The sequence below is a fragment of the Monodon monoceros genome, unplaced genomic scaffold (assembly GCF_005190385.1).
Source record: "Monodon monoceros isolate NGI ecotype Baffin Bay Population unplaced genomic scaffold, NGI_Narwhal_1 Super_Scaffold_12, whole genome shotgun sequence".
Lineage (NCBI taxonomy): Eukaryota > Metazoa > Chordata > Mammalia > Artiodactyla > Monodontidae > Monodon > Monodon monoceros.
In genome coordinates, this window is record NW_021703768.1 from 59654942 (window position 1) to 59680851 (window position 25910).

Genomic DNA, 25910 nt, shown 5'->3' on the forward strand with positions numbered 1-25910 from the left:
GATTCCCAAATTCATAGCCTGTCCATCTCTGTCCTAAGTGTTAGATCTTTACATCTAATAATATATAAGATGGAGTGTTCAAGTGAATGTTTCAACTCAGATGCACCATGTCTAAAACCTGTTCTTCCCTCATCTCCATACCAATCTATCTAAGGCAGAAACCTGGGCCTGTTCTTGAATCCCTCTTTTTTCCCTCATTCAGTCACCGCACCCTTCAGTTCTACCTTCCAAATATCTGATTTGTCCATGTAGGCTATCTTCAATTCTCACCTGTAATACTGAAAAAGTCTCCAAGCCCTTAGTCACAACAGTCAACTTCAGTCCACTCTCCTCACTGCAGGAAGTAAGAATGACTTAAACCCATTGCCTGAGGATACTGGTTCTAGCCAGTCTTGCCACTCCCTACTTTTGATTGGCTCTACCCTCCACAGATAAGTGCTTTGCGTTACCCTGCGGCAAAATGCTCTTTTTCTTCTGGTCTCCAAGTGTCTTCTTTCTTCTCAGCCCCTATAAGCAAACACTTTACAGGCTATTCACCTGGTGAACAAATACTCAGCTGACTCATTCTTAAGGTTTTAGCTCAGACTTCGTTGCATCTGGAAGCCATCCCTGACTCAATATCTGTGTTCACAGTGTTAAAGTGTTCCATAACATACATTATTCTAATTGCCTGTTAACTACTCTGTGTTCCCATTATGTACGCAGCTAAGGCCCTCAGGCAGGACCCTTGTTTACCTTGTTCCTTGCAATATCACCCATGCCTAGCAGTGTCTTACATTAGTAAAATCTTAAGGCACGGATTTAAGATTATAATTTCTGAGGCCACAGATGACAGAAACATTTAAACTTTGTTCAATAACTAGAACATCATGAATGTTTGATAAGGACCAAAACAAAGTCATATTTTGAATTAGTGTCTAAAATCCATGCAAATGTAGTATGAACACAAGTAAATACAGATGGTTCAAAACTCCAAAAGGGGAAAAAAGTGTAAAAACAGGCCCTAGCTTATTTAAGAATTACATAACTTGATACTACAGGGATTTGAAATAAAATTCATACTTTATGGCAAGACAAGGAAAATTTAAACGTAAAAATATTTTCTCTGCCCTTTGGCCTCCTCTTTCCCCCCTACTCTGTACTGTATATCTGCATTATGCATCCTGACCAAATCTTCCCCAAGAACACTAGCCCAATCCTAAGGTGCAACATTTTCCTAGCATCAACAAGACAACTCCTTAAAAGATAACCTTCTTTCTTGATCTTGTAAGGGGTCACATGACTTACAACCTTGTTCCTGTAAAACTGGATTGTGTAAACTGTCAATATTACATCATTTGATGTACCGCCCTCTGTCTCAAAAAACTTATATTACTGTGCTTTGACTTCTAATGGGCAGAACAGTGCTCAATTTGGCTCAAATAAAATTTCCATTTCTTTCTCAGATTGACTGATTCATTTTTGTTGACATGCATGGTTTAGCTGGCAGGATATCAGAGATACCCACTAGTGAACACCTGGAGTCGACCCAGAGCTAGTGCTCAGTACCAAGCATGGGTCCACTGAGCCCCACCAACTTCTCAGTACTCCTCAGGTGTTCTGGTGAGCTCTCCTAATATCTGGATCTCATTGTTTGAGTAACGATCCTGAAATTATATTTGAGCTGTTTCACTTAAGGCTTGGAGTCTTAAGGGGCACTGGTGCAGTTCTTGGGCAGGACTTCAGGGATCTGGACAAGGGGCCCAGGGAAACATAGGTGGCTGGGTTTTTGTTAACTTTGGCTTACGTTGAAAAAAATGAGTTGATATATGTTCTGAACAAAGCTTTTGCTAGTGAAATGAGAGACTGAATTACTCAGCTCTGAAGAATAAGGGAGATCCACTACAACCATTAGGTAAATACTGCTCATCCAACGGGGCACAACAGAGGCTGATAACCTAGTGCCCTCAGCACCCCATGGCGGTTTTAGACTGTCACAGGGAGAAACTGAGCCATGTACAAGAGTCAAACCAACCCAAGGTTAACTCCTTGGGGCTAGACTCAGAAGCAGCACATATTTGATCTACCACACTCCTCAGAAAGCTGTGCAGATCATATCTCATATCCCATATCTGAATTAGGCTACGAAATAATAGGAAATCGTGCCTCAAAGGCCAAACAGCTCCCAGATGGACAGTCACCTATGGGAATACCAGCTGGGTTTATGTATGCTTGCAAGTTCTTAATCGGAACTAAAGGATGTTGGGCCCTGAAATGGTGAGATAGGTTCTTCTGGCACTCCCAAACTGATTTTTTTCAACAGCAGTAAGAGTTTTTCTCTTTTCTAAAATTATATTAGCAGGGAAAAATATTTGTCAGGCTAGCTTCTTAGATCCTTTGAATGGGAAAGTCTACTAAATTGTTAAAATTTTAGAGAGCTCTCATCTTAAATATTGTACCTATTTTAATTGGTATACAGAAGCCCCAAAAGGCTTCAAAATTTCAAAATAGCCTCATTGAAAGATTTGTTGTAAAAAGCTAATAAAAGATTAATGATATAAAAGGTAACTAAAACTTTAACTACTGTTCCCATCTACTAATAATCTCCTGTCTGAATTGCCTTTCTACTCAGAAGATCCTATTAAATGGTTACCTTTAGAAATGGGACTACATGAGGCTTGTAGGCAAGCCTCTTCAGATCAAAGGCTGAACTGAGGGCCACAGTTAAATAATTTCTTAAACCCAGGAAGAATCCTTAAAAGTGTTTATAAACAGATTACCAGGACTTCCCTGGTGGCGCAGTGGTTAAGACTCCATACTCCCAATGCAGGGGGCCCAGGTTCAATCCCCGGTCAGGGAACTAGATCCCACATGCATGCTGCAACTAAGAGTTTGCATGCCACAACTAAAGGAGCCGGTGAGCCACAACTAAGGAGCCCTTGAGCTGCAACTAAGGAGCCCTTGAGCTGCAGCTAAGGAGCCCACCTGCCACAACTAAGAAGCCCACCTGCCGCAACTAAGACCCGGTGCAACTAACTAAATAATTAAAATTAAAATAATAAATAAATTAATTACCAAGTTGGGAGGTGGGAAGCCAATAGTTTGACTAAATTGACCATAGCTGGTAATTGGAACCTGATAGTAATTTTTTTTTGGAGGGGGGTGGTGCTGCTTCTTCCCTAAGCTACATGAGGGAAAGTAAGACATTCCAACAAAGGTGAAGGGGTATGTCAGTCCTTTGAAATCACTGAGGTGGCCACCCAATTCTTTGAGAAAAAAACAAAAACAAAAAACTGTCCTTATTTTACAAATCTAGTCTTTATAGGACCAGAGGTATGGCTCCAGAAATAATCCAAAGCCCACCAATCTTTTTACCACTCCCAAAATGTCCCCTTATTTATCTTAAGAGGCTTGTAAACAGAGAAAAAGAAATTTTTTCTGGCCTTGAGGGAGGGTAAATAACTTGATACTTGACTTGTTAATCACAAATAGAAATCTTAAGTGTCTTCTCATAAATACTAGTAAAAAGGTTTTAGCAATCTAGATAGGTGATCTTGATTTGTTCCATCTGCCAGAAACCCAATTTGAATTCAATCTCTTTTATAACTGAGGGTTTTATATTGTTACACCTGATTCCTGGCTGAAATTCTGGAATGGGCACTATGAGGTCTCTGTGTCTGTTTGTGTGTTTCTTCATATTTACATAGGTGTGTTGTAGATGTGTGGTACTGCAAAAATTAATTTGTAAAAGAGATCTGTTTAATTGGCTTAAAGGAAATTAAACACTTATATAAATATTGAGAAATACAAAAGAACCTGGCTAGAATGAATTTCAGGCTTATGTGATCTAGGAAATATTCAATACTGAATTAATATCTGGTATTAAAGTTAGCTTAAGCTTGTTGGTTTAATTAATACAGACATGTCTTTAGAGTCATCAACATTAAGTATAATATTTTTATTGTACCTAGGTATACTAGAAATCAAATAAAACCTTATTATTCTTGTTAGAAAGTTGTTCAGCAAGAAAAAATAACAATACGATGAAACTTTTAACTCTTTAGGAATAACTGTGTTTTGGGTATGTCTATCTAAAATACTCTTTCCAGATTTTGGTAACTTGAAACTTTAGAGTTGTGCTAAATTAACTTAAATAATGGGAATCCATCGAATACCCAGGTCATTTCCAGCTAAGATACTGGGACATTAATTACTGAGCATAGGTTTCCTTTTTCAAAGAAACTAAGGTTAGTTAGGACTATTAATATGTTTGATGTCACATTAAGACATTTTCTGTAAGAAAGAGAATGTTTTCTAGAACCATAAATATTATTTATAAGCTTGCCAATCTGAAGAATACTAATGGAAAAGACAGTTCATAATTGCTTACTTAGTTTTTGCTAGAAACTATGTTTTAAGGTTAAGAATTATAATATGTGTAACTAAAGCTACTAAAATAATAAGGGAAACATTTCAGTATCCAAGGAAAATGGGAAGTATGTTTTCACTAAAAGAGGGTATAAGGAATGGAAATGCATTTTCTTAAAGGAAAAAAAGGGTAGTTTTGTCTTAGAGCTGGTTGTTTCTGAATGGAAAAGAAAATAAGGGACAAAATAATATGGATACAGAAAGTTGTAAAAGGGTCGAGGAAAAGGAACAGAGAAAAGAGTTTTGTACGTGGTCAGGATTGGCTAAGATTGAGTTTAGTTAAGAAAATGATTTTTAAAGGTAAAGTGTATAAAACCAGAATTTAGTTTTCTAAGAGCACAAAGTTTTCTTAAAATATTGAGCTGCTTTTGGTAAGAGATTGTGTGACTTTCTTTACCTTTAAGTGATTTATTACCTTTGAGATCTTTTATTGTCACTTTGCTTAAATGAATGGGTATTGTTTCACAGTGACCTATGATCCTATTTAACTAGGTATTTTGAAACTTTTTGATATTTTTGACAAATGTCCCAAAGATCAAATTCTAAATGAAGTTCACTGGACATCTAGTTAACTTTGAGGTTTTCCAAAGGGTCCCTGGTATGCCTCAAAATATTTGTTTTCTCTCCCTCCCAGAGAGAGGAATATTAAACTAATTAGTCTTATTTGGTATGTTAAATTACATGGGAAGCATTGTCAAATTTGAGTGGTGATAAAACTTCTCAGGTTATATCATATGGGTAAATGTTATTAATATAGAAATTCTAGAAATTATATAGAACTCCTAAAAATCTGGTATGTCCTAGTAAAATGTTATCAGTCATAATTCTAGTAATTATCTTAAATTGTATGTCACAACAGTAACCAAGTTTATTTGTCAACTGGCATTGTAATCAGGTCTTTAGCCTTGACTTTTTGAATCTTTTATCATTTATGGACAGTTATTATTTTACTCTGAAGTTTTTGCAAAAATGCTTCATCTTGAAGAAGATTCACAGAAAGGACTTTTGGACAAGTATAGGTTTCTGATAACTTTCAGATCATACCACTGAACTGGGTAAGAAATTAAAGACTTCTGATGGAAAACCTGATGGCTTCATAAAACCATTAACTGAAGATTAAGATCAAGGATTAGTCACATAAGACTGAGTGAAATTATGAGTATGGTTATATAATTTTTGTTTTTTGTCTGAAATATTATTTGTTTTTAATCTGTTTTCCAGATATAAAGAAACCTTTAAATCACAACTCTGTATGTAGAACTGAAACATTTATCTTTTCTCTCTACCTGATCCCTTCAGAATCTGTAAACTCTTAGGTTCCTAGCAACTGTCTCAGGTAATAAGGAAGGTCACCTCCTAACAGGTACAGGAATCTCAAGGTATTCAGGAGACTATGAGAAGAGAGAAATTCACCCAAACCTAGCACCCAAATCTACAGCTGTCACAGGTGGAATCTATGACATGCCTTTAGTGTGGCTTTCCTGGCCCTGAGAATTTTTTTTTTTAAAGTTCAACCTGAGATTCCTTGTGAAAAGTTCCAGCACAGCCAATTTAAAGAGCCTAGGTTGTCAATTAACCAGACATTTTGCAAACCAATTAGTCTTAATGTGGCTACATTTGGTAGAAATTAGGGTAATTTTAGAGAGAAATAGATTATGTTTCAGTGGATATTAAATTTTAGTTTTATTAAATGAGGTCTTTATTTACTACTGCCTAAGACTCATTTCCCAGATAGTTTCCTTGTTGTTATATTATTATAAAGTTTAGTTATTAAAAGGACACTCCAAGTTTGTTTCTGAAGCTTATCACAGTAATCTAACTTTGGATGAAGATCAGATGTGCCATGACCTGCAACCAAGAGATTATTCATACTGGAACAGGTATCAGATAAAGGACTCTTTATAGCCATATTGGAGGAGTCCTCCTCTCCTGAATAAACTGCATATCAGGCCTCCTCTCCTGAATAAACTGCAACTCCTGTTTCTGACACTTGACTTTGACTAAGAACAGCACTACCAGACCAGCAACAGAAGACATCTGAAGAAGACAGCTGATCCAAGATGCTGTACTAGGTCTGTATACTGATTACTTTGACAACTGCTCACACTTTTTTTTCTCCTCACACTTTTGCTTGAGCTCAATCATTTGCAAGTTTCAAAAATCAATCTAATTACTGGGTTTGTGGCCAATTACCTATGTCCAGTACTCCCAGGTTGCCTTGGTAGATTTCTCCTCTCCAAGGCTCTAACTGGACAGCCCTTAGAAATTTTATTTTAAAAGAAAGAAACTCTAGCACTGTGCAAGCTAGTATCACTGCCAATATCACTAAGTGAGATGCTATTACCTGGCCAATTAATTTTTTTTTTTGCAAGTTCATATTTTATTTCTAATACGTTTGGAGCTTTTATTTTGCGTTTTTGTAAAAAAGTTTTCACTTAATTCATTGAAAGCCCTTTCGTGCTGAGCCCAAGGTGGGGCCTGGGCCAGGCCAGACCCTTTGTAGCCTTCTTGCTCCCACCCCAGACACCCAGTGCGGGTGCAGGGTGGCTTCCCTCTGTCCACTCTGCCCTCCCACCCCCCTGCTGCATCTCTCTGTACAGAACAATTTTAAAAATGGAAGCTAAGATACAGTATACATTGGACAGGCACGCAAACACATGCACACAGGCATCTGCTCCAAACGGGCAGGACGTCAGCTGCACTCAGAGAGCACCAAGGAATGCATACGGAGCCCCTCCTGGGGAGGAGGACAGGGCCTGAGCCCCACCTTGGTCCTCACAGACCGCAGCTCCTCCCCACCTATTGCCCTGCTACCTGCCAGAGGGAGGGGTGGACAGCACAGAGGGCTGTGCACAAGGGAAGACTGCTGAGGGCAGCTGGGGGGTGGTGGAGAGGGCAGTGCCAGCCTGGTACGTTGCCCTGGGGCCAGGGAGGCTGTTCTAGGAGCCAGGGGGTGGGGGGAGGACTGGGGTAGACCCCCGGCCTCAGGTACCTGAGGGGTAGAAGGCCTGGGCTTTGCCCATCAAGGAGCTTCAAGTCTTACCTGGCCAATTAATGATACCTGTTCTGAACCTGGTCATAAACAATACTTTTCATTAGATGGTGAATACTGGGTAGCCCCTAAGAGGACCCAATGGTTTTATGGAACAAGTTTATGACCTTGGCTTTCCTCAGGTTGGTTAGGAAGATATGCTATTCGTTTCCCTTGGGCTCAAGGTCACTGATGGGTAGCTCCTGTCAATCTCTGATGTCAATCTGTAATGTGAGCACACTGGTTTCTATCAGGTTTCCAATGGTATGACCATTTGGCCACGATATTTGTTAACTCATCTTATAACATACAAAGAGTCAAGGGCTTCCCTGGTGGCTCAGTGGTTGAGAGTCCACCTGCTGATGCAGGGGACACGGGTTCGTGCCCCGGACTGGGAAGATCCCACATGCCGCAGAGCGGCTGGGCCCATGAGCCATGGCTGCTGAGCCTGCGCGTCCGGAGCCTGTGCTCCGCAACGGGAGAGGCCACAACAGTGAGAGGCCCACGTACCACAAAAAAAAAAAAAAAAAAAAAAAAAAAAGAGTCAAATTTCCACTCTGAAAAATCCTCTTCCCAGTTTAGGGGAAATACTAGGAAAAGGGTTTGGTTCAGGAGGATCTTGGCTTAAATCTTTGTTAATGATGTTGTTGGTTCTACTGGCAACTTAAACTAGTTTGTGGAACTTACAAGGTGATAGCTTCTTGCCTTTCATGCTGTGTATCACCTATTCGTAGTAAAATAATGATGTCTAAACAACTTAAAACTTTGGATCATGTCTACAGTGCTCTATAAAATAATAGGCATACATAATGCACATGTGAGGGGAATTGTCTTGTCTTACTGGACAGCCTAGAATTGGCTCTCAGTCCTTGCTAAACATTCTGCTAGTATAATTCCCCACCCCACCCCGCATCCCCCCAAAAAAGAGAACAGGGCTATTAGGACCCAATATTGAGGGACACGATGGACCAATGGCAGGCAAGCAACCACCCTGGCATCAAGGGACCAAATATTTGATCACCTAATGCGTTCCATCGAAACGTTAATGATCAGAAAGAGGAAATTGTGAAATAAAATTCATATTTTATGGCAAGAAAAGAAAAATTTTAACATAAAAATTTTCTCTGCCTTTTGGCCCCCTCTTTCCCCTCTACAGTGTACTGTATATCTGCATTATGCATCATGACCAAATTTTCCCCATCGGCAAAAATACCTGCCCAATCCTAAACTGCAACATTCTTCTAGCATTAAGACAACTCCTGGGGCTTCCCTGGTGGCACAGTGGTTGAGAGGTCACCTGCCGATGCAGGGGACACGGGTTCGTGCCCCGGTCCAGGAAGATCCCACGTGCCACAGAGCGGCCAGGCCCATGAGCCATGGCCGTTTAGCCTGTGCTCCGCAACGGGAGAGGCCACAACAGTGAGAGGCCCGCGTACCACAAAAAAAAAAAAAAAAAAAAGACAACTTCTTAAAAGATAACCTTCTTTGTTAATCTTGTAAAGAGTCAGGTTACCTACCACTTTGTACCTACAGAAGTGAACTGTGTAAACTGTCACTATTACGTCATTTGATATGATGTACATCCTGTCTAAAAAACACTTCTAATGGATGCAACAGTTCTCAGAGCTTTCTGAGATGCTGTTCCTAGCTTGTAATTCTCAATAAGACTAGAATATATTTTCCATTTCTTTGTTAATTTTTCATCAACAGGAAGATGGTGAAAAAAGAACTGAAGTGCCCTTAACTATTTTCTTCATTAAAAGAGAAAGAGGGAGATGCATTTCAAATGGCTGGAAAAAAGATGGTTTATTCAACAAATGCCACTGGAATAAAATATAGATTCCTCCATTACACCATAATTTTTTTTTTTTTTTTTGCAGTGGCACTCACTGTTGTGGCCTCTCCCATTGCGGAGCACAGGCTCCGGACGCACAGGCTCAGCGGCCATGGCTCACGGGCCCAGCCACTCCGCGGCATGTGGGATCCTCCTGGACCAGGGCATGAACCCGTGTCCCCTGCATCGGCAGGCAGACTCTCAACCACTGCGCCACCAGGGAAGCCCTACACCATAATTTTTAAAAATTCAGATATATTAATATATTTAGGAGAGACCATTTAAAAAAAAAGAACAGAAAATACAGAAGATTATTTGAAGTAGAGTGTGAAAGGATTTTGATCTAAAATGGAACCAGATGGGACTTCCCTGTCAGTCCAGTGGTTAAGACACATTGCTACCAATGCAAGGGGCACGGGTTCAATCCCTGGTTGGAGAATTAAGATCCCACATGCTTCACAGTGTGGCCAAAAGATTGAAATGGAGAATTTTATGCATGCACCCTCTGAAGAACAGAATTTAAGAACTGAGAGAAGGATTTCCCATAAATGCCAGATAATCAGAAGACTGAGCCTTATCTCCTGACCAATGACCATCTACCAAGTATCTCTCCCCATCTTCAAGCCAAAGAACTTACTGCTTGGACTCTGGCTAGACTCTCCTTGTCTGTACTCCTTGCCCATAAATACAACCTGCCCCAAACCCTCAACAAAACTGCCTGTAACTTGGTACTGCATGCATTCCCCGAATTGTAATTCCTCTGCTGTTCTGAAATAAACTCAATTTCTGGTAATTTGAGCATGTCTCAGTTTACCTCTTTAGGTTGACAAGAGAATGCTTTTTAAAACATGAAAAAAAATGTAGAGATAAGTGTACCAAAAGACTGTGAGTTAATTACAAGAAAGTATAAAACTTTTATATGACAAAATGAACAATTAAAAAGATTTTTTTAAACTATAAAAAGAAGAAAATAATTGAGAAATAAAGTCAATCCTGCCCATCTTCTAAATCAATAGGGGGAAAACACCCAAATTCTAATAATAAAAACGTGAAGGGATGTGTACGAGAGTCATTAAAGAAGAAATACAAATGACCAATAAACATTTTTAAAAGAGAGCCTAAATCACATCGATCAAGCAATTTTTTAAAAAACTAATAAACACATAAACCTAGCACAAGGACCCTCCTTTCTCCACCCTGCTCTCTCCCCTGAAATATAATCTGTGTTGACCAAAGTGGGGATAAACAAATATAAAATTATACAGTGCTTACATATTGCTCGTAGGAGATAAATGGGTACCACATATTGTTAAATTAAAAAGATAGGCTTATTTGTATTTTCTATAATCTTCCTATAATGTACATCTATTTTATTTATAATATGAAAAAAATAGGGTAATTTTTAAAAGCTGATAGTCCTCCCCAAAATAAACCTAAAATAGCAAAAGACTTTGCTCAGCTTCAGAATAAAAGTTAAAATTGTAACAGCTAATATTTCAGTAATCTAGACTTCTAAAATCCCAGACGATAGCTAATTATGTAATTTTTGTACATTCCAGAAGGAATGAGATAACAGCTTAGCAATTTAAAAATACTACTGCTCATCAGAGGGTGTTTGTCCCACCCACCTGGGCCTGGGGAGTCTGCTGAGATCCCAGGCTGGTCCCCTGCCCTCCAAGGACACCCCCTTCCCCTGTCCGCATTGGTCCTGGGGTCATAGGAAGGAGGCTGAGGGTAGAACAGGAGAGGCAGGTGGAAGGGGCCCTCCAGGACAGGAGGAGCAGGAGAGAAGGAGGGTGTTTTCCCTGCTGACTTGAGCCCAGGAAGTCTGCTGGACTCCCAGGTGAGGTCCCCTGCCCTCTGAGACCAGGGGTGGGGGGCACGCCTGGGTCCCTTCTGTTCCTTAAGCCTAAGCCACACACACCCTCCCCCACAGCCCCCAGGGCCTTTTCCAACTCTGTGGGTCCTGAGCATAGGCCCTGCCCACCACCCAAACCTCACCCTTGCTTAGGCCCCGCCCTCCACAGCCAAGGCCTTTTCCCCGTTTTTTTTTCTCTTTTTTTGTTTTCTCTTTTCCCTCCCCCTTTTTTTTACTACTGTGGTACTATGGTACCTTCTGGTTGTTGATTCATCTATATTTTTATTTTTATTTTTTTTTGCAGTATGCGGGCCTCTCACTGTTGTGGCCTCTCCTGTTGTGGAGCACAGGCTCCGGATGCGCAGGCTCAGCGGCCATGGCTCATGGGCCCAGCCGCTCCGCAGCATGTGGGATCTTCCCGGACTGGGGCACAAACCCGTGTCCCCTGCATCGGCAGGCATCTCAACCACTGCGCCACCAGGGAAGCCCTATATTTTTATTTTCATATCCTTTCTAATGTATCTGTTAGTTTCCTAATTTTATTTTTTACTTTGTTATTGTTCTCTCTCTCTTATTTTTTTGCCATCCAACATGCCTTGCGGGATCTTGGTTCACGAGCTGGGGGTCAGGCCAAAGGTCCTAGGGCGGGAGCTCCGAGTTGGAACCACTGGACTAACAGAGAACTTCAGACCACAGGGAATATTCATCAGAGTGAGGTCTCACGGAGGTACTCATCTCAGCACAAAGACCCAGCTCCACCCAACAGCTTACAAACTCCAGTGTTGGAAGCCTCAGGCCAAACAACCAGTAAGACAGGAGCACAATCCCACTCACACACACACAAAAAAAGAGACGGCAAAAAAAATATGTCACATGTGAAGGAGCAAGGTAAAAAACTACAAGACCAAATAAATGAAGAGGAAATAGGCAATCTATCTGGAAAAGAATTCAGGGTAATGATAGTAAAGATGATATAGAATCTCAGAAATAGAAAGGAGGTACAGATTGAGAAAACAAAAAATGTTTAACAAAGAACTAGAAAAACTAAAAAACAAACAAACAGAGATGAACAACACAATAACTGAAATGAATAATATACTAGAAGGCATCAGTAACAGAATAACGGAGGCAGAGAAACGAATAAGTGAGCTGGAAGACAAAATGGTGGAAATAACTGCCAAGGAGCAGAATAAAGAAAACAGGAATGAAAAGAATTGAAGACAATCTCAGAGACCTCTGGGATAACACTAAACGTACCAACATTCAAATTATAGGGGTCGCAGAAGAAGAAGAGAAAAAGAAAGAGGCTGAGAAAACATTTGAAGAGATTATAGTCGAAAATGTCCCTAATATGGGAAAGGAAATAGTCACCCAAGTCCAAGAAGCACAGAGAGTCCCATACAGGATAAACTCTAGGAAAAACACACCAGGACACATATTAATCAAACTAACAAAAATTAAATTCAAAGAAAAAATATTAAAAGCAAAAAGGGGAAAACAAAAAATAACACAGCTGATTTTTCAGCAGAAACTCCACAGGCCAGAGGGGACTGGCAGGATACACATACAGTGATGAAAGAGAAAAACCTACAGCCAAAATTACTCTACCCGGCAAGGATCTCATTCAGATTCAAGGGAGAAATCAAGAGCTTTTCAGACAAGCAAAAGCTAAGAGAATTCAGCACCACCAAACCGGCTTTACAACAAATGCTAAAGAAACTTCTCTAGGCAGGAAACACAAGAGAAGAAAAAGATACACAAAAACAAACCCAAAACAATTGAGAAAATGCTAACAGGAACATATATATCAGTAACAACCCTGAATGTAAACAGATTAAATGCCTCAACCAAAAGACACAAACTTGCTGAATGGATACAAAAACAAGCCCCATATATATGCTGTCTACAAGAGACCCATTTTCAGACCTAGGGACACATACAGACTGAAAGTGAGGGGATGGAAAATGATATTCCATGAAAATGGAAATAAAAAGATGGAGTAGCAATACTCGTATCCAATAAAATAGACTTTAAAATAAAGACTACTACAAGAGACAAAGAAGGACACTACATAATGATCAAGGGATCAATCCAAGAAGAAGATATAACAATTATAAATGTTTATGCACCCAACATAGGAGCACCTCAATACATAAGGCAAACGCTAACAACCATGAAAGGAGAAATCGACAGTAACACAATCATAGTGGGGGACTTTAACACATCACTTACACCAATGGACAGATCATCCAAACAGAAAATAAATAAGGAAGCACAAGCTTTAAATGACACAATAGACTAGATAGATTTAATTGATATTTATAGAATATTCCACCCAAAAGTGGCAGAATACACTTTCTTCTTAAGTGCACACAGAACATTTTCCAGGACAGAACACATCTTGGGTCACAAATCAAGCCTCAGAAAATGTAAGAAAACCAAAATCATATCAAGCATCTTTTCTGACCACAACGCTATGAGACTGGAAATCAATTACAGGGAAAAAAACCTGCAAAAAACACAAATACATGGAAGCTAAACAGTGTGCTACTGCACAACCAAGAGATAACTGAAGAAATCAAAGAAGAAATAAAAAAATACATAGAAACAAATGACAACGAAAACACGACAACCCAAAAACTATGGGATGCAGCAAAATCAGTTCTAAGAGGGAAGTTTACAGCAATTCAATCTTGCCTCAAGAAACAAGAACAATCTCAAATAAACAATCTAACCCTACACTTAAGACAACCAGAGAAAGAAGAACAAAGAAAACTCAAAGTCAGTAGAAGGAAAGAAATCATAAAAATCAGAGCAGAAATAAATGAAATAGAAATGAAGAAAACAATAGCAAAGATCAATAAAACTAAAAGCTGGTTCTTCGAGAAGATAAACAAAATTGACATATCCTTAGCCAGACTCATCAAGAAAAAAAGGGAGAGGACACAAATCAATAAAATTAGAAATTAAAAAGAAGAAATCACAACTGACACCACAGAAATACAGAGGATTATAAGAGACTACTATAAACAAGTATATGTCAATAAAATAGACAACCACGAAGAAATGGACAAATTCGTGGAAAAGTACAATTTTCCAAGACTAAACCAGGAGGAAGCAGAAAATATAAACAGACCTATCACAAGTAATGAAATTTAAACCATAATTAAAAATCTTCCAACAAACAAAAGCCCAGGACCAGATGGCTTCACAGGTGAATTCTATCAAACATTTAGAGAATAGCTAAGACTGAACCTTCTCAAACTCTTCCCCAAAATTGCAGAGGGAGAAACACTCCCAAATCCAATATACGAAGCCACCATCACAATGATACCAAAAACAGAAAAAGATATCACAAAAAAAGAAAATTATAGACCAATATCACGGATGAACACAGATGCAGAAATCCTCAACAAAATACTAGCAAACAGAATCCAACAACACATTAAAAGGATCATATACCATGATCAAGTGGGATTTATCCCAAGGATGCAAGGATTCTTCAATATATGCAAATCAATCAGTGTGATACACCATATTAACAAATTAAGGAATAAAAACCATATGATCATCTCAGTAGATGCAGAAAAAGCTTTTGACAAAATTCAACACCCATTTAGGATAAAAACTCTCCAGAAAATGGGCACAGAGGGAACCTACCTCAACATAATAAAGGCCATATATGACAAACACACAGCAAGCATCATACTCAGTGGTGAAAAACTGAAAGCATTTCCTCTAAGATCAGGAATAAGACAAGGATGTCCATTCTCGCCACTCTTATTCAACATAGTTTTGGAAGTCCTACCACGGCAATCAGAGAAGAAAAAGAAAGAAAAGGAATACAAATTGGAAAAGAAGAGGTAAACCTGCCACTGTTTGCGGATGACATGATACTATACATAGATAATCCTAAAGATGCCACCAGAAAACTACTAGAACTAATCAATGAATTTGGTAACGTTGCAGGATACAAAATTAATGCACAGAAATTCCTGGCATTCCTATATACCAACAATGAAAAATCAGAAAGAGAAATTAGGGAAAGAATCCCATTTACCATCCCCCCAAAAAGAATAAAATACCTAGGAATAAACCTGCCTAAGGAGGTGAAAGACTTGTACTCAGAAAACTATAAAACACTGATGAAAGAAATCAAAGATGACATAAACAGAGAGAAATATATCATGTTCTTGGATTGGAAGAATCAATACTGTGAAAATGACTATATGACCCAAAGCAATCTACAGATTCAATGCAATCCCTATCAAACTACCAATGGCATTCTTCACAAAATTAGAACAAAAAATTTTACAATTCGTATGGAAACACTAAAGACCCCAAATATCCAAAGCAATCTTGAGAAAGAAAAACGGAGCTGGAGGAATCAGGCACCCCTACATCAAACTATACCACAAAGCTACAGTAATCAAGACAGCATGGTACTGGCACAGAAACAGAAATATAGATCAATGGTACAGGATAGAATGCCCAGAGATAAACCCATGCACATATGGTCACCTAATTTATGACCAGGGAGGTAAGAACATACAATGGAGAAAGGATAGCCTCTTCAATACGTGGTGCTGGGAAAACTGGACAGCTACATGTAAAAGAATGAAATTAAAACACTACCTAACACCATACATAAAAATAAACTCCAAATGGATTAAAGACCTAAATGTAAAACCAGACACTATAAAACTCTTAGAGGAAAACACAGGAAAAACACGCTTTAACATAAACCACAGCAAGATCTTTCTTGACCCACCTCCTAGAGTAAATAAAATAAAAATAAACAAATGGGACTTAATTAAACGTCAAAGTTTTGCCCAGCAAAGGAAACCATAAACAAGACAAAAAGACAACCCTCAGAATGGGAGAAAATATTTGCAAATGAAACAACAAAGGATTAATCTCCAAAACATACAAACAGTTCATGGAGCTCAATATGAAAATAAACAAACAACCCAATTAACAACTGGGCGGAAGACCTAAATAGACATTTCACCAAGGAAGACATACAGATGGCCAAGGGGCATATGAAAAGATGCTCAACATCACTAATTATTAGAGAAATGCAAATCAAAACTACAATGAGGTATCACCTCACACCAGTCAGAATGGCTAATATCAAAAAATCTAGAAACAAAGAATGCTGGAAAGGGTGTGGTGAAAAGGGAACCCTCCTGCGCTGTTGGTGGGAATGTAAATTGATACAACTATTGAAAACAGTATGGAGGTTCCTTAAAAAACTAAAAATAGAACTACCATATGACTCCGCAATCCCACTACTGGGCATATACCCTGAGAAAACCATAATTCCAAAAGAGACATGTGCCACAATATTCACTGCAGCACTATTTACAATAGCCAGGACATGGAACCAACCTAAATGTCCACTGACAGGTGAATGGATAAAGAAGATGTGGCACATATATACAATGGAATATTACTCAGCCATAAAAAGGAACGAAATTGAGTTATTTGTAGTTAGGTGGATGGACCTAGAGTCTGTCATACAGAGTGAAGTAAGTCAGAAAGAGAAAAACAAATACCGTATTCTAACGCACATATATGGAATGTAAAAAAAAAAAAAGGGTACTGATGAACCTAGTTTCAGGGCAGGAATAAAGATGTATACATAGAGAATGGACTTGAGGACATGGGGTGGGAGGGGGAAGATGGGGAGAAGTGAGAGTAGCATCGACATATATACACTACCGAATGTAAAATAGTTAGCTAGCGGGAACCAGCAGCATAGCACAGGGAGATCAGCTCGGTGCTTTGCGATGACCTAGAGGGGTGCAATAGGGAGGATGGGAGGGAGGCGATATGGGGACATATGTATGCATATGGCTGATTCACTTTGTTGTACAACAGAAACTAACACAGTATTGTGATGCGATTATACTCCAATAAAGATCTATTAAAAATAAATACATTTTAAAAATAAATAAAATAAAATTACCGCTCAAGTCTCATACTATGGATTTTCACAGTTGGAAATCAATTCCAACGTAAAAAATATTGTCAATAGGGCTTCCCTGGTGGCGCAGTGGTTGAGAGTCCGCCTGCCGATGCAGGGGACACGGGTTCGTGCCCCGGTCCGGGAAGATCCCACATGCCACAGAGCGGCTGGGCCCGTGAGCCATGGCCGCTGAGCCTGTGCGTCCAGAGCCTGTGCTCCGCAACGGGAGAGGCCACAACAGTGAGAGGCCCGTGTACAGCAAAAAAAAAAAAAAAAATATTGTCAATAGCAGGTCTTATTTTTTCCCTTCTGGAATAAAAATGGCAGGAAATTTTTCTTCTGCTTTCTTAAATACAGTCTAACTTTTTTACCATTCTTCTTCTATGTCAACGATACCCCTTGCCACTCCTGTATGTGTTTGTATATGGAGAGGCAGATTTTACTAACTGCTTAACAAATAACCAACAGGGAAAAGAAGCTGGTTTCAGACATTTTCCAAACATAAAGGCACGGCAATTTGAACAGTTCATGCTTGCTATGGAGAAGACCTCACAGTATACAGCACAGCCTAAAATCTTTCACCTGTAAAGTTCTCAGGTTGTTGCTCTGTAGGTTGCTTTTTTTTTAAAAAAAAAAAAAAAAGAGGGACTTTCCTGGTGGTCTAGTGGTTAAGACTCCGCATTCCCAATGCAGGGGTAACAGGTTCGATGCCTGGTCAGGGAACTAAGATCCCGCATGCCTCATAGAGTGGCCAAAGAATAAAATAAAATAAACCATCTATAGATTTCAAATAATAAAATTAAAGAAAAAAAGAATTAGAATGTAATATCAGTAAGTATCACCCTAACAGGGGAGACAAAAACTTGTCCTATAAAGTAGACAGGCCTAGTAATAAGTCTTTTAAAGCCCTTTAAAGCTTTGTAGGTGAAAAAGAAAAAATTCTGTTTCAGGGTAAGCCTAGCATATATACATTATGAAATATTCAAAACATTTAAAAGTAAAGTATTATGTAAAAATTAATCACTTTTGTGATATATATATATATATATATATATATATATATATCTGCTACGTGTTTCTCTAAGACCCAAAACATAACTTCATACCTCATAATCTGGTCCTCCAAAGTGAGATTTTTTCTTAAGTTCTGTCATGGCATTTTTGTATGCTTCCTCTATTCTTCTTCTCTTCTCACTTTCCTATTTAAAAAAAAAAGCAAGTGAAAAATTTATCATGTCAAGTGGGATTTTCTCTACATTTCATCAAAATTTTATAACTTGGCCCCAAAATAACTCCACTTCTGTGAAAAATGAGTATTCTTCTGCCCAAGAAAACACTTTTTTCTGGGCCATATATCACATACAAGCTACCATTTAAAATACCACTAAGATCACCTTATAGGTAGGTTATATATTTAAATGGATTAAGTAACTACCAAAGTATCTACACTTCAAAAAAAAAAAAAAAGAATTAGCACCAGAGAAATGCCTACAATATATATTCACGTGTTTGTTTCCCCCAGTAGGAGCTAAATTAATTTTGTAACAGACAAAAAGTCAAGTAATGGATGCCAGGAAGAAAATAACTCAATTATTGGTAGAATCAATAAATGCAAAAAGATATTCTAAAGAAAGATACCTTTCTTATACTTTCCAACTGCTGGTTAAAATTATTTTAGAGCTGAAAAAGAGCTTAGATTTCTACTTTAACCTTCTCCTTTTATAGACAGGTTCTATGGCTCTAAGAGTTTGCACAAAGATCCAAGGACAAAATGTAAAAAGGTTGGCCTTGACACTAACCTCAAACTTTTTTTTTACAACAATGGACTACAATGAGTCAAATGTGATATTAAAGCCCTACAAGCTTATAAAGAACCTAATGCCTTTATTCCCTCACCTCAAATATTTAAAGGGCTAAATTAAAGTCCACACCGAACTCACCCAGAGCTTAACTACTTCTAAAAACCCTACCTGAATTAAGCTAGTGCAAATCAATGAATTAGTTCAGTAGGCCCAAAGACTAACTGATTTTTGTGTACTGAAGAGAAAACAGGAATACAGACCCATCAGAATGGCTAAAATTTAAAAACACAAAAAATCACCCACAAAAAAAATGACAATACCAAGTGTTGTCAAGGGTGAAGAGCAACTGGAATTCTCATCTACTGCTGGTGGGAATATAAACTGATATAACCACTTTGGAAAATTGTTTGCCTCTACCCACTAAAGCTAAGCATATACCTCGTGAATCGATAATTTTACTGCTTGGTATGTGCCCAAGAGAAAAGAGTGCATATATCCACCAAAAGATACGTACAAGAATGCTCACAGCAGCTTTATTCACAACAGCCAAAATATAAAAAGTTAAATGTCCATCAGCAGGAAAAAGGAAAAAACAAATTGAAGTCATACAATGAAAACTCATCACACAATGAACAGCATACAGCAATAATACTATACAACAATAAAAAATAATAAACTACCACTAAAAGTTACAAGATGAATGAACTTCACAGTCAGTGTTGAGGGGGTGGAGGAGCGAGCCAGACACACGAGTATATTTTGTATGATTCCATTTACATGCTGTTCAAGAACAGGCAAAACTAATCTATGACTGTATAAGTTAAAACTGTGGTCACTTCTTGAGGTATTCGTACAGCATGGACTAGGAAGGGGCATGAAGAAACCTTCTGAGGTGCTATAAAAGTTCTACATCTTGATTTGAGTGGTGGTTACAGGGGAGTATACATGTGTATAACACTCGTCAAGCAGTACACTTAAGATTGGTATACTTCACTGTATATATGTTAAACCTTAATTTAAAAAAATGAACAAAACAAAAACACACAACACAGCAATAATATTAAAATGATTTCAAGGAAAGCGAAAAAACGTGAAATTACACACTTGTAAATCCACTAATATAAGCAAACATCTTCAATGAATAATTTTTTTCTTATTAACATTATTAACAACTAAAATTTGTTTAATCTTAGAATTTTTGGTCTTCCTGGACACGACTGGCTAAAAATTAAGTACACTTCTTCTAGAAAAGAAGGAATTATTTTTATAGGTAACTAAGAATATTCAATCATTTAGCTGTAAGAACAATGGAAATGACATTAGAAATGTACATAAGAGCTATTAAACATAAAATCAGAGAACTATTAGAGATTTGTATGTATATTATACACATCTATTGTATGTGTATATCTATTGTATACATAAACATATATTAGAAATCTACATAAAAGGTACACAAACAGCTATTAAATAGCTATTATTATATCACCTATCACCTACTTAATCACTCTCATTAGATTTTTAGCTCCTTGAAAAATGATTTCCTGTACACTACTGTTTTCTCATTTCTAGCTTAGAGTCTAGCACACAACAAGCATATAAATACTTCTTGAATAAAACAACAATTTCAAGTAAACCATGTTGTTAACACTGTATTTTCCTCCTCAATTATGTGAATTACCTAAAAGACATGTTTGTTGATAAACAACTCTCTCTATTCAAGAACTTCCTAATCTTTACAGTGTGTGTATATATATACATGTATGTATGCACATACACATATGTATATATACACACACATTGAATATATATGTATATACTGTGTATGCACACACGGACTTACATTTCCTGTAAAATGTAACTAGAAGCCTATATCAACCTTGAGAAAAAAATTATGGTGGAAAAGGTGAATAAGATTTGACATCAGATAGACCTGTAAAAGGATTACAAATTACAGCCATTTGCAGATTTCAATTAATACTACCATCTTTTCTGAGTGTTATTTGGTTAAATGTGGTCTAACAAAACTGTTTTTTCACAGATCCTTTGGTATAGTCTACTTGTTGCTACCCAATAAAGAAAGAGAATGGATAAGATTACCAACATTGAAGACAACTGCAAGTGCACATCCCTTTCAAATAAGAAATTTGATTGACAAAAAGATGGGGAAGCCATGTCTTGTTTTTAATGAATTTGTTAAGGCAGTGTGGTTAGAGCATATGACTAGAGATGATGATCCTTTAGTGAAGGATAAGCAGACTGAAGAGAGGGGAGCTTAAGAGAAAGTTGCCAAAAAGTTTTGAATAAGCTAATCTGGATAAGTTGAATGATTCTCCTGAACCATTAGTCTAATGGATTTAAGGGATTGTCCTGTTTTCTCAGTGTTATTTTTTTGTGTGAACAGAGAATCTTCTAAAAATTGAATTTGATCCAAAATTGAAATCTATGACAATGTAACAGTTCTACTCCAAAATAATAATGAAGTATCTGCGTGTACCTTAAATGGACATTTTCATTGCTTGTTTTAAAAGAATACATATTGCTAGTCAACCTGGCTTACTCTCACATGCACGTAAGAATTCTGACCAATTCTCTTTTCTTTAAACATGGGGACCTTCTTAAACATACCGTGCTGTTTAAATCCTGTAGCCATTCTGCTATTACATCAATGATGACATTGCTTTCCTTAGTGTTCTGTTCACATTGATAAGACCTCCAAATACCACAAGCAATATGACTCACTAATGAATGATAAGATTCTGATTGATGTCTGCCCTGATATCCAGAGCTGAAATATAGAAGAGTAAAATTCTTCTTATTCTGCTACTTAACACCTCTAGACAAGTCTCTGGGCCTCAGCTGCTGCTTCTATAAAATGATGGCACTGGACTAGAACTAAATTCTCTAAGGTATGCTTTGGTTCTAAGATTTTATTGATGTTAAACTATAAACAAACGTTTTCCTACTAAACAAATTCACTGAGCCAAATTCTACTTCACACTCGCAACTAAAGATTCATATAATTACTATCAGTGCTGCAGTTTAAACAAAGGTGGGAAAGGTGAACATAAGGCAAATGTTCAAGGAATAACAAAATGTGTGTTAAAGGATATCACAATGACCCTGGAAAACATACATGGCCATGAATGCAATAAGTTAATATTTAACTTTATAAATTGGTGTTTTAGTAGTTCATATAACTTAAGTACAGTTTCATGTATTACACAATAAAGCTAGGAAATGTCAAATGGTTCATTACTTCTATTCCAAAGCATTACTATTACCATTACAAAAACTTTTATGTTAAAATCCAATGAAGAATGCATATTGTACAGTAACTAAATACATAACTGGTGAATCTCATTAGAAAAATGAGTTTAAGATGCTCACAGAGTTTCAGAGGAATAGTACCACCTGCTACTTCTCTCAATCCAATAGATTTTTCCCTAAGAAGTTAGTTTGGTTTAAATGTTCGATCAGTATATAAACAAACAAAATCTGACTATTTTTTACGAAGAAGAAAAACAAATCTTACCTTATCCAGTCTCTTTTGCCAGCTGTCCTCACGTTTTACCATTAGTTCAATACAATGAGAAAGTGTAGCAAGGATTCCAGCAGTAGTTGCTTTAAAAGTTATCGCCTCCCCTTTGAAGTCTATACCATTAATTCCTTTTGGTGTTACATGTGGAAATACTGAAAAAAAAAATTATTCACTAAAAATCTTTTTAACAAAGAAATCATTCCTCAGCACAACTTAAAATTAGAAAATTTTTAGAAAACTATCACATCAGAGCAGACTTTCAAACTGTAATTTCCTTCCTGTTGGCCAACATTTTAAAATTTGCATCCATCTCTATGAGCAAAGAGGCCTGTGACAGCATATGTACTCTCAAGTCCTTTTTTCTGCATTCTGTTTCCTGAAATCTATTTGCTATGCTGCATCCAGTGAAGAAACTGGTAGGTGGAATAATACTTTAATAATAACACTCAAGACAGCCTAGAGTGAGACCTAATTATGGCAAGAACTACCTTACATTTTGAGAAATCCTGAATTTAAAAAATATCTGAAAAGAAACTGCGAAAATGAATAAAGTAATATGTTAAAATTTAAATAAATGTCCAAATATAATTTGGGGACCAATGCACACATTAAACAGTTCTTGTGTTTACATATTATAATTTTAATTCAAAGTAAGTCTTTGAATTAAATGAAAAATCTTAAAACTCATAAGATGCAAATAAGAGAGCATAATATCTTATACTATAGTTAATAAGAAACCTTTTCAATAGAACTCTTTAAATGAAATAATGATACTTTAAACTTTAAAAACTCATATGTAGATATGACAGCAAAGGCACAATCCATAAAAGCTGACAAACTAAACTTCATCAAAATTTAAAATTTCTGCTCTTGAAGGCATTGTTAAAAGGAGAGTTACAGTTATGTAGGATAAGTCAGTCTAGAGAGCTAACCTACAGTTAATAAAATAATGGTAACTGTGAAGAGATACATTAATTAGCTTGACTGCAGTAATCATTTCATCATGTACACCAAATCATCATATTGGACACCTTAAATACATGTAATATCTATTTTAAAATTTTTTTAAAAAAGAATGAAGAGACAAGCCACAGACTGGGAGAAAACCTTTGCACAGAATATGTATGATAAAGGACATATCCTTTATCTATCTATATATTAATATAGGCATATTCTGTATTATAATATGCAAAATATAGTAATCTCAAACTCAACAATAAGGAAACATATAACCCAATTAAAAACTGAACCAAAGAATTGAACACACATTTCACTAAAGAAGAGATCAGGATGGCAAATAAGCAGATGAAAAGATGCTCAATACTATTAGTTACTAGGGAAAAGCAAATTAAAACTACAGTGAGTACCACTACACATCTATTAGAAGACTAAAATTTTAAAAGACTGACCACGTCAAGTGTTAGTGGGGGTTTGGATGAACTTGAACTCTCATAAATATGACTGGTGAAATGCAGCTTGGAAGATTTTTAAAAGGTTAAATACATACCTACCATATGATTCAACCATTCCACCTCTGGGTATTTAGCCCAAAGAAATAAAGTATATGTACATAAAAAAAACTTGTATGTGAATGTTCACAGCAACATTATTTATAACAGCCCCAAACTGTAAACAACCCAAATGTCCACCAATAGACAAATGGGTTGAAGAAACTGTGGTTGTTATCTATACAAGGGAACACTACTCAACAATGAAAAGAAATTAAATACTGATACGTACAACAACGAGAAATCTCAAACTAAGAAAGAGATCAGACAAAAACACTGAGTTCATTTACATTAAATTCTAGAAAATGCAAACTAATCTATAGTGACAGAAAAATCAGTGGTTGTTTGAGAATGGAGGGAGGAAGGGAAGACAAAAGGGATGGAAGAAACTTTTGAGGGCAATGGACATAATAATGGTCTTGATTGTGGTGACAGCTTCATGATAATATCAAAACTTACCAAACTGTACACTTTAAATATATGTAGTTTATGGCGTGTTAATTATATCTCAGTAAAGTTGTTTTAAAACCTATTTTCTTTTTCTGGTATTTTCTGAAGATCTTTCCTATCACTATTTTCTACCATTCTTACCAAGACTGATGTTTTATTACAAACTATGATTTTTTAAAATAATCAACTTAGAAACTTAAAGTCATCTGTGTCCTATATATGAGGATGTGTGCCATTGTAATAATGGGTCCTCTATGCTGTTTGCTAATTTATATACAGTCAGTACAAGATGAAAGACCAACATAAAATGTCTTTGAAAAAACTTTTAGAAATGTACCTCTTCAGCTGCACTTAACTACTTTCAGAAGCTGTCACCCTCAAATCCTTTTCAGAATGATACAGGGTTATGTAACAGATTTTTAAACTTTCAAACAGTTGAAAGTAAGAGTCTCAAACATAGTAAGGTCTCTGAAATAAATTTCTCTCATGTTACATCTGTTAGGAAATGAAGGTCATGAAGACAAAACCTCATCTTGTCATCCACTGGGCTCCTCTAAGTACTGGTTACTTTGATTTTTGCTCTAAGTCTCTTATACATTATCTTGTAGAACTACATTAATCTTGATGCAAAAACTTAAGCAAAACCCCAAAGTACTCAATAATTTTAGATGAGTATACTCATCTAAATGTCTCAGCTGATCACAAGGGAAAGAAGATCTTAAAGAGACAAGGTGGCATGCCTTAGTTTCTTCTGGGAAAATGATACACTGTAGCAAAAGGAAGTTGAAAGTATGTGAATGTAACCATGCTTATGAAGGGCAGAGATGAAAGATATTATAAAATAATCTATAAATCTAGATTTTTAAGTACTTAAGCTCTTAAAATTATCATTCAAATCTATAGTTCTTTTAGTTGAACTGACATTATACAGTTCAAAACTCTTTTAAAGGTGGTAACATTCAGAAAATCAAGGAACCCAGAAGCTAACATCAACATGTCAAAAATAAAAACAAATACTGACAGAAGCCAAGAGATTTGTAATCCTTTCATTTCATTACGACTCCCAAACACTAATTTAAATAGTAGGCAACCTAAGGGGGAATCCTGAGTTTCTGTGGTGAGGATTTTTTCATTTCCCCACCTGAAATATTCCAAATGACTGTGTCCTTCTGGACATACAGGATGGCAGCTTTGTTTAAATCTCTCACCTGTCTACTATGATAAAGAAGAAACATGGCTTAAGACTATGACCATGCTATTAATCGTACTAAGGTCAACAATCAACTGATTTGGGACTACTGGTCTATTATAGATATGATTATTCTAACAAAGTAAGATACAGTTGGCTAAAAAACTAAATTTAAAATATTCTCACATGAAAAATCTGTGAGCTGAAAGACAATGAAAAGTGATCTGTGGCTGGTCCAACTTCTTCATTTAGACAATTAATGTATGAGCATCTGTACACAGACTATGTGGGAGAAAAGGACAAGATGATAATCATGTTT

General features: G+C 37.0%; 1 protein-coding gene across 2 annotated transcripts in view; it reads right to left on the reverse strand.

Annotated features, from left to right (window-relative positions):
* The window catches only part of COL4A3BP (collagen type IV alpha 3 binding protein), a 126803-nt gene that overhangs the window by 32364 nt on the left and 68529 nt on the right, over positions 1 to 25910 (reverse strand). For both annotated transcript variants that reach the window (XM_029216340.1, XM_029216339.1), the window contains 2 exons: positions 22439 to 22596; positions 18208 to 18300 (listed from right to left, as the gene is read on the reverse strand). In XM_029216340.1, the coding sequence (XP_029072173.1) occupies positions 18208 to 18300; positions 22439 to 22596 (251 nt within the window). The remainder of the gene's footprint in view (positions 1 to 18207; positions 18301 to 22438; positions 22597 to 25910) is intronic.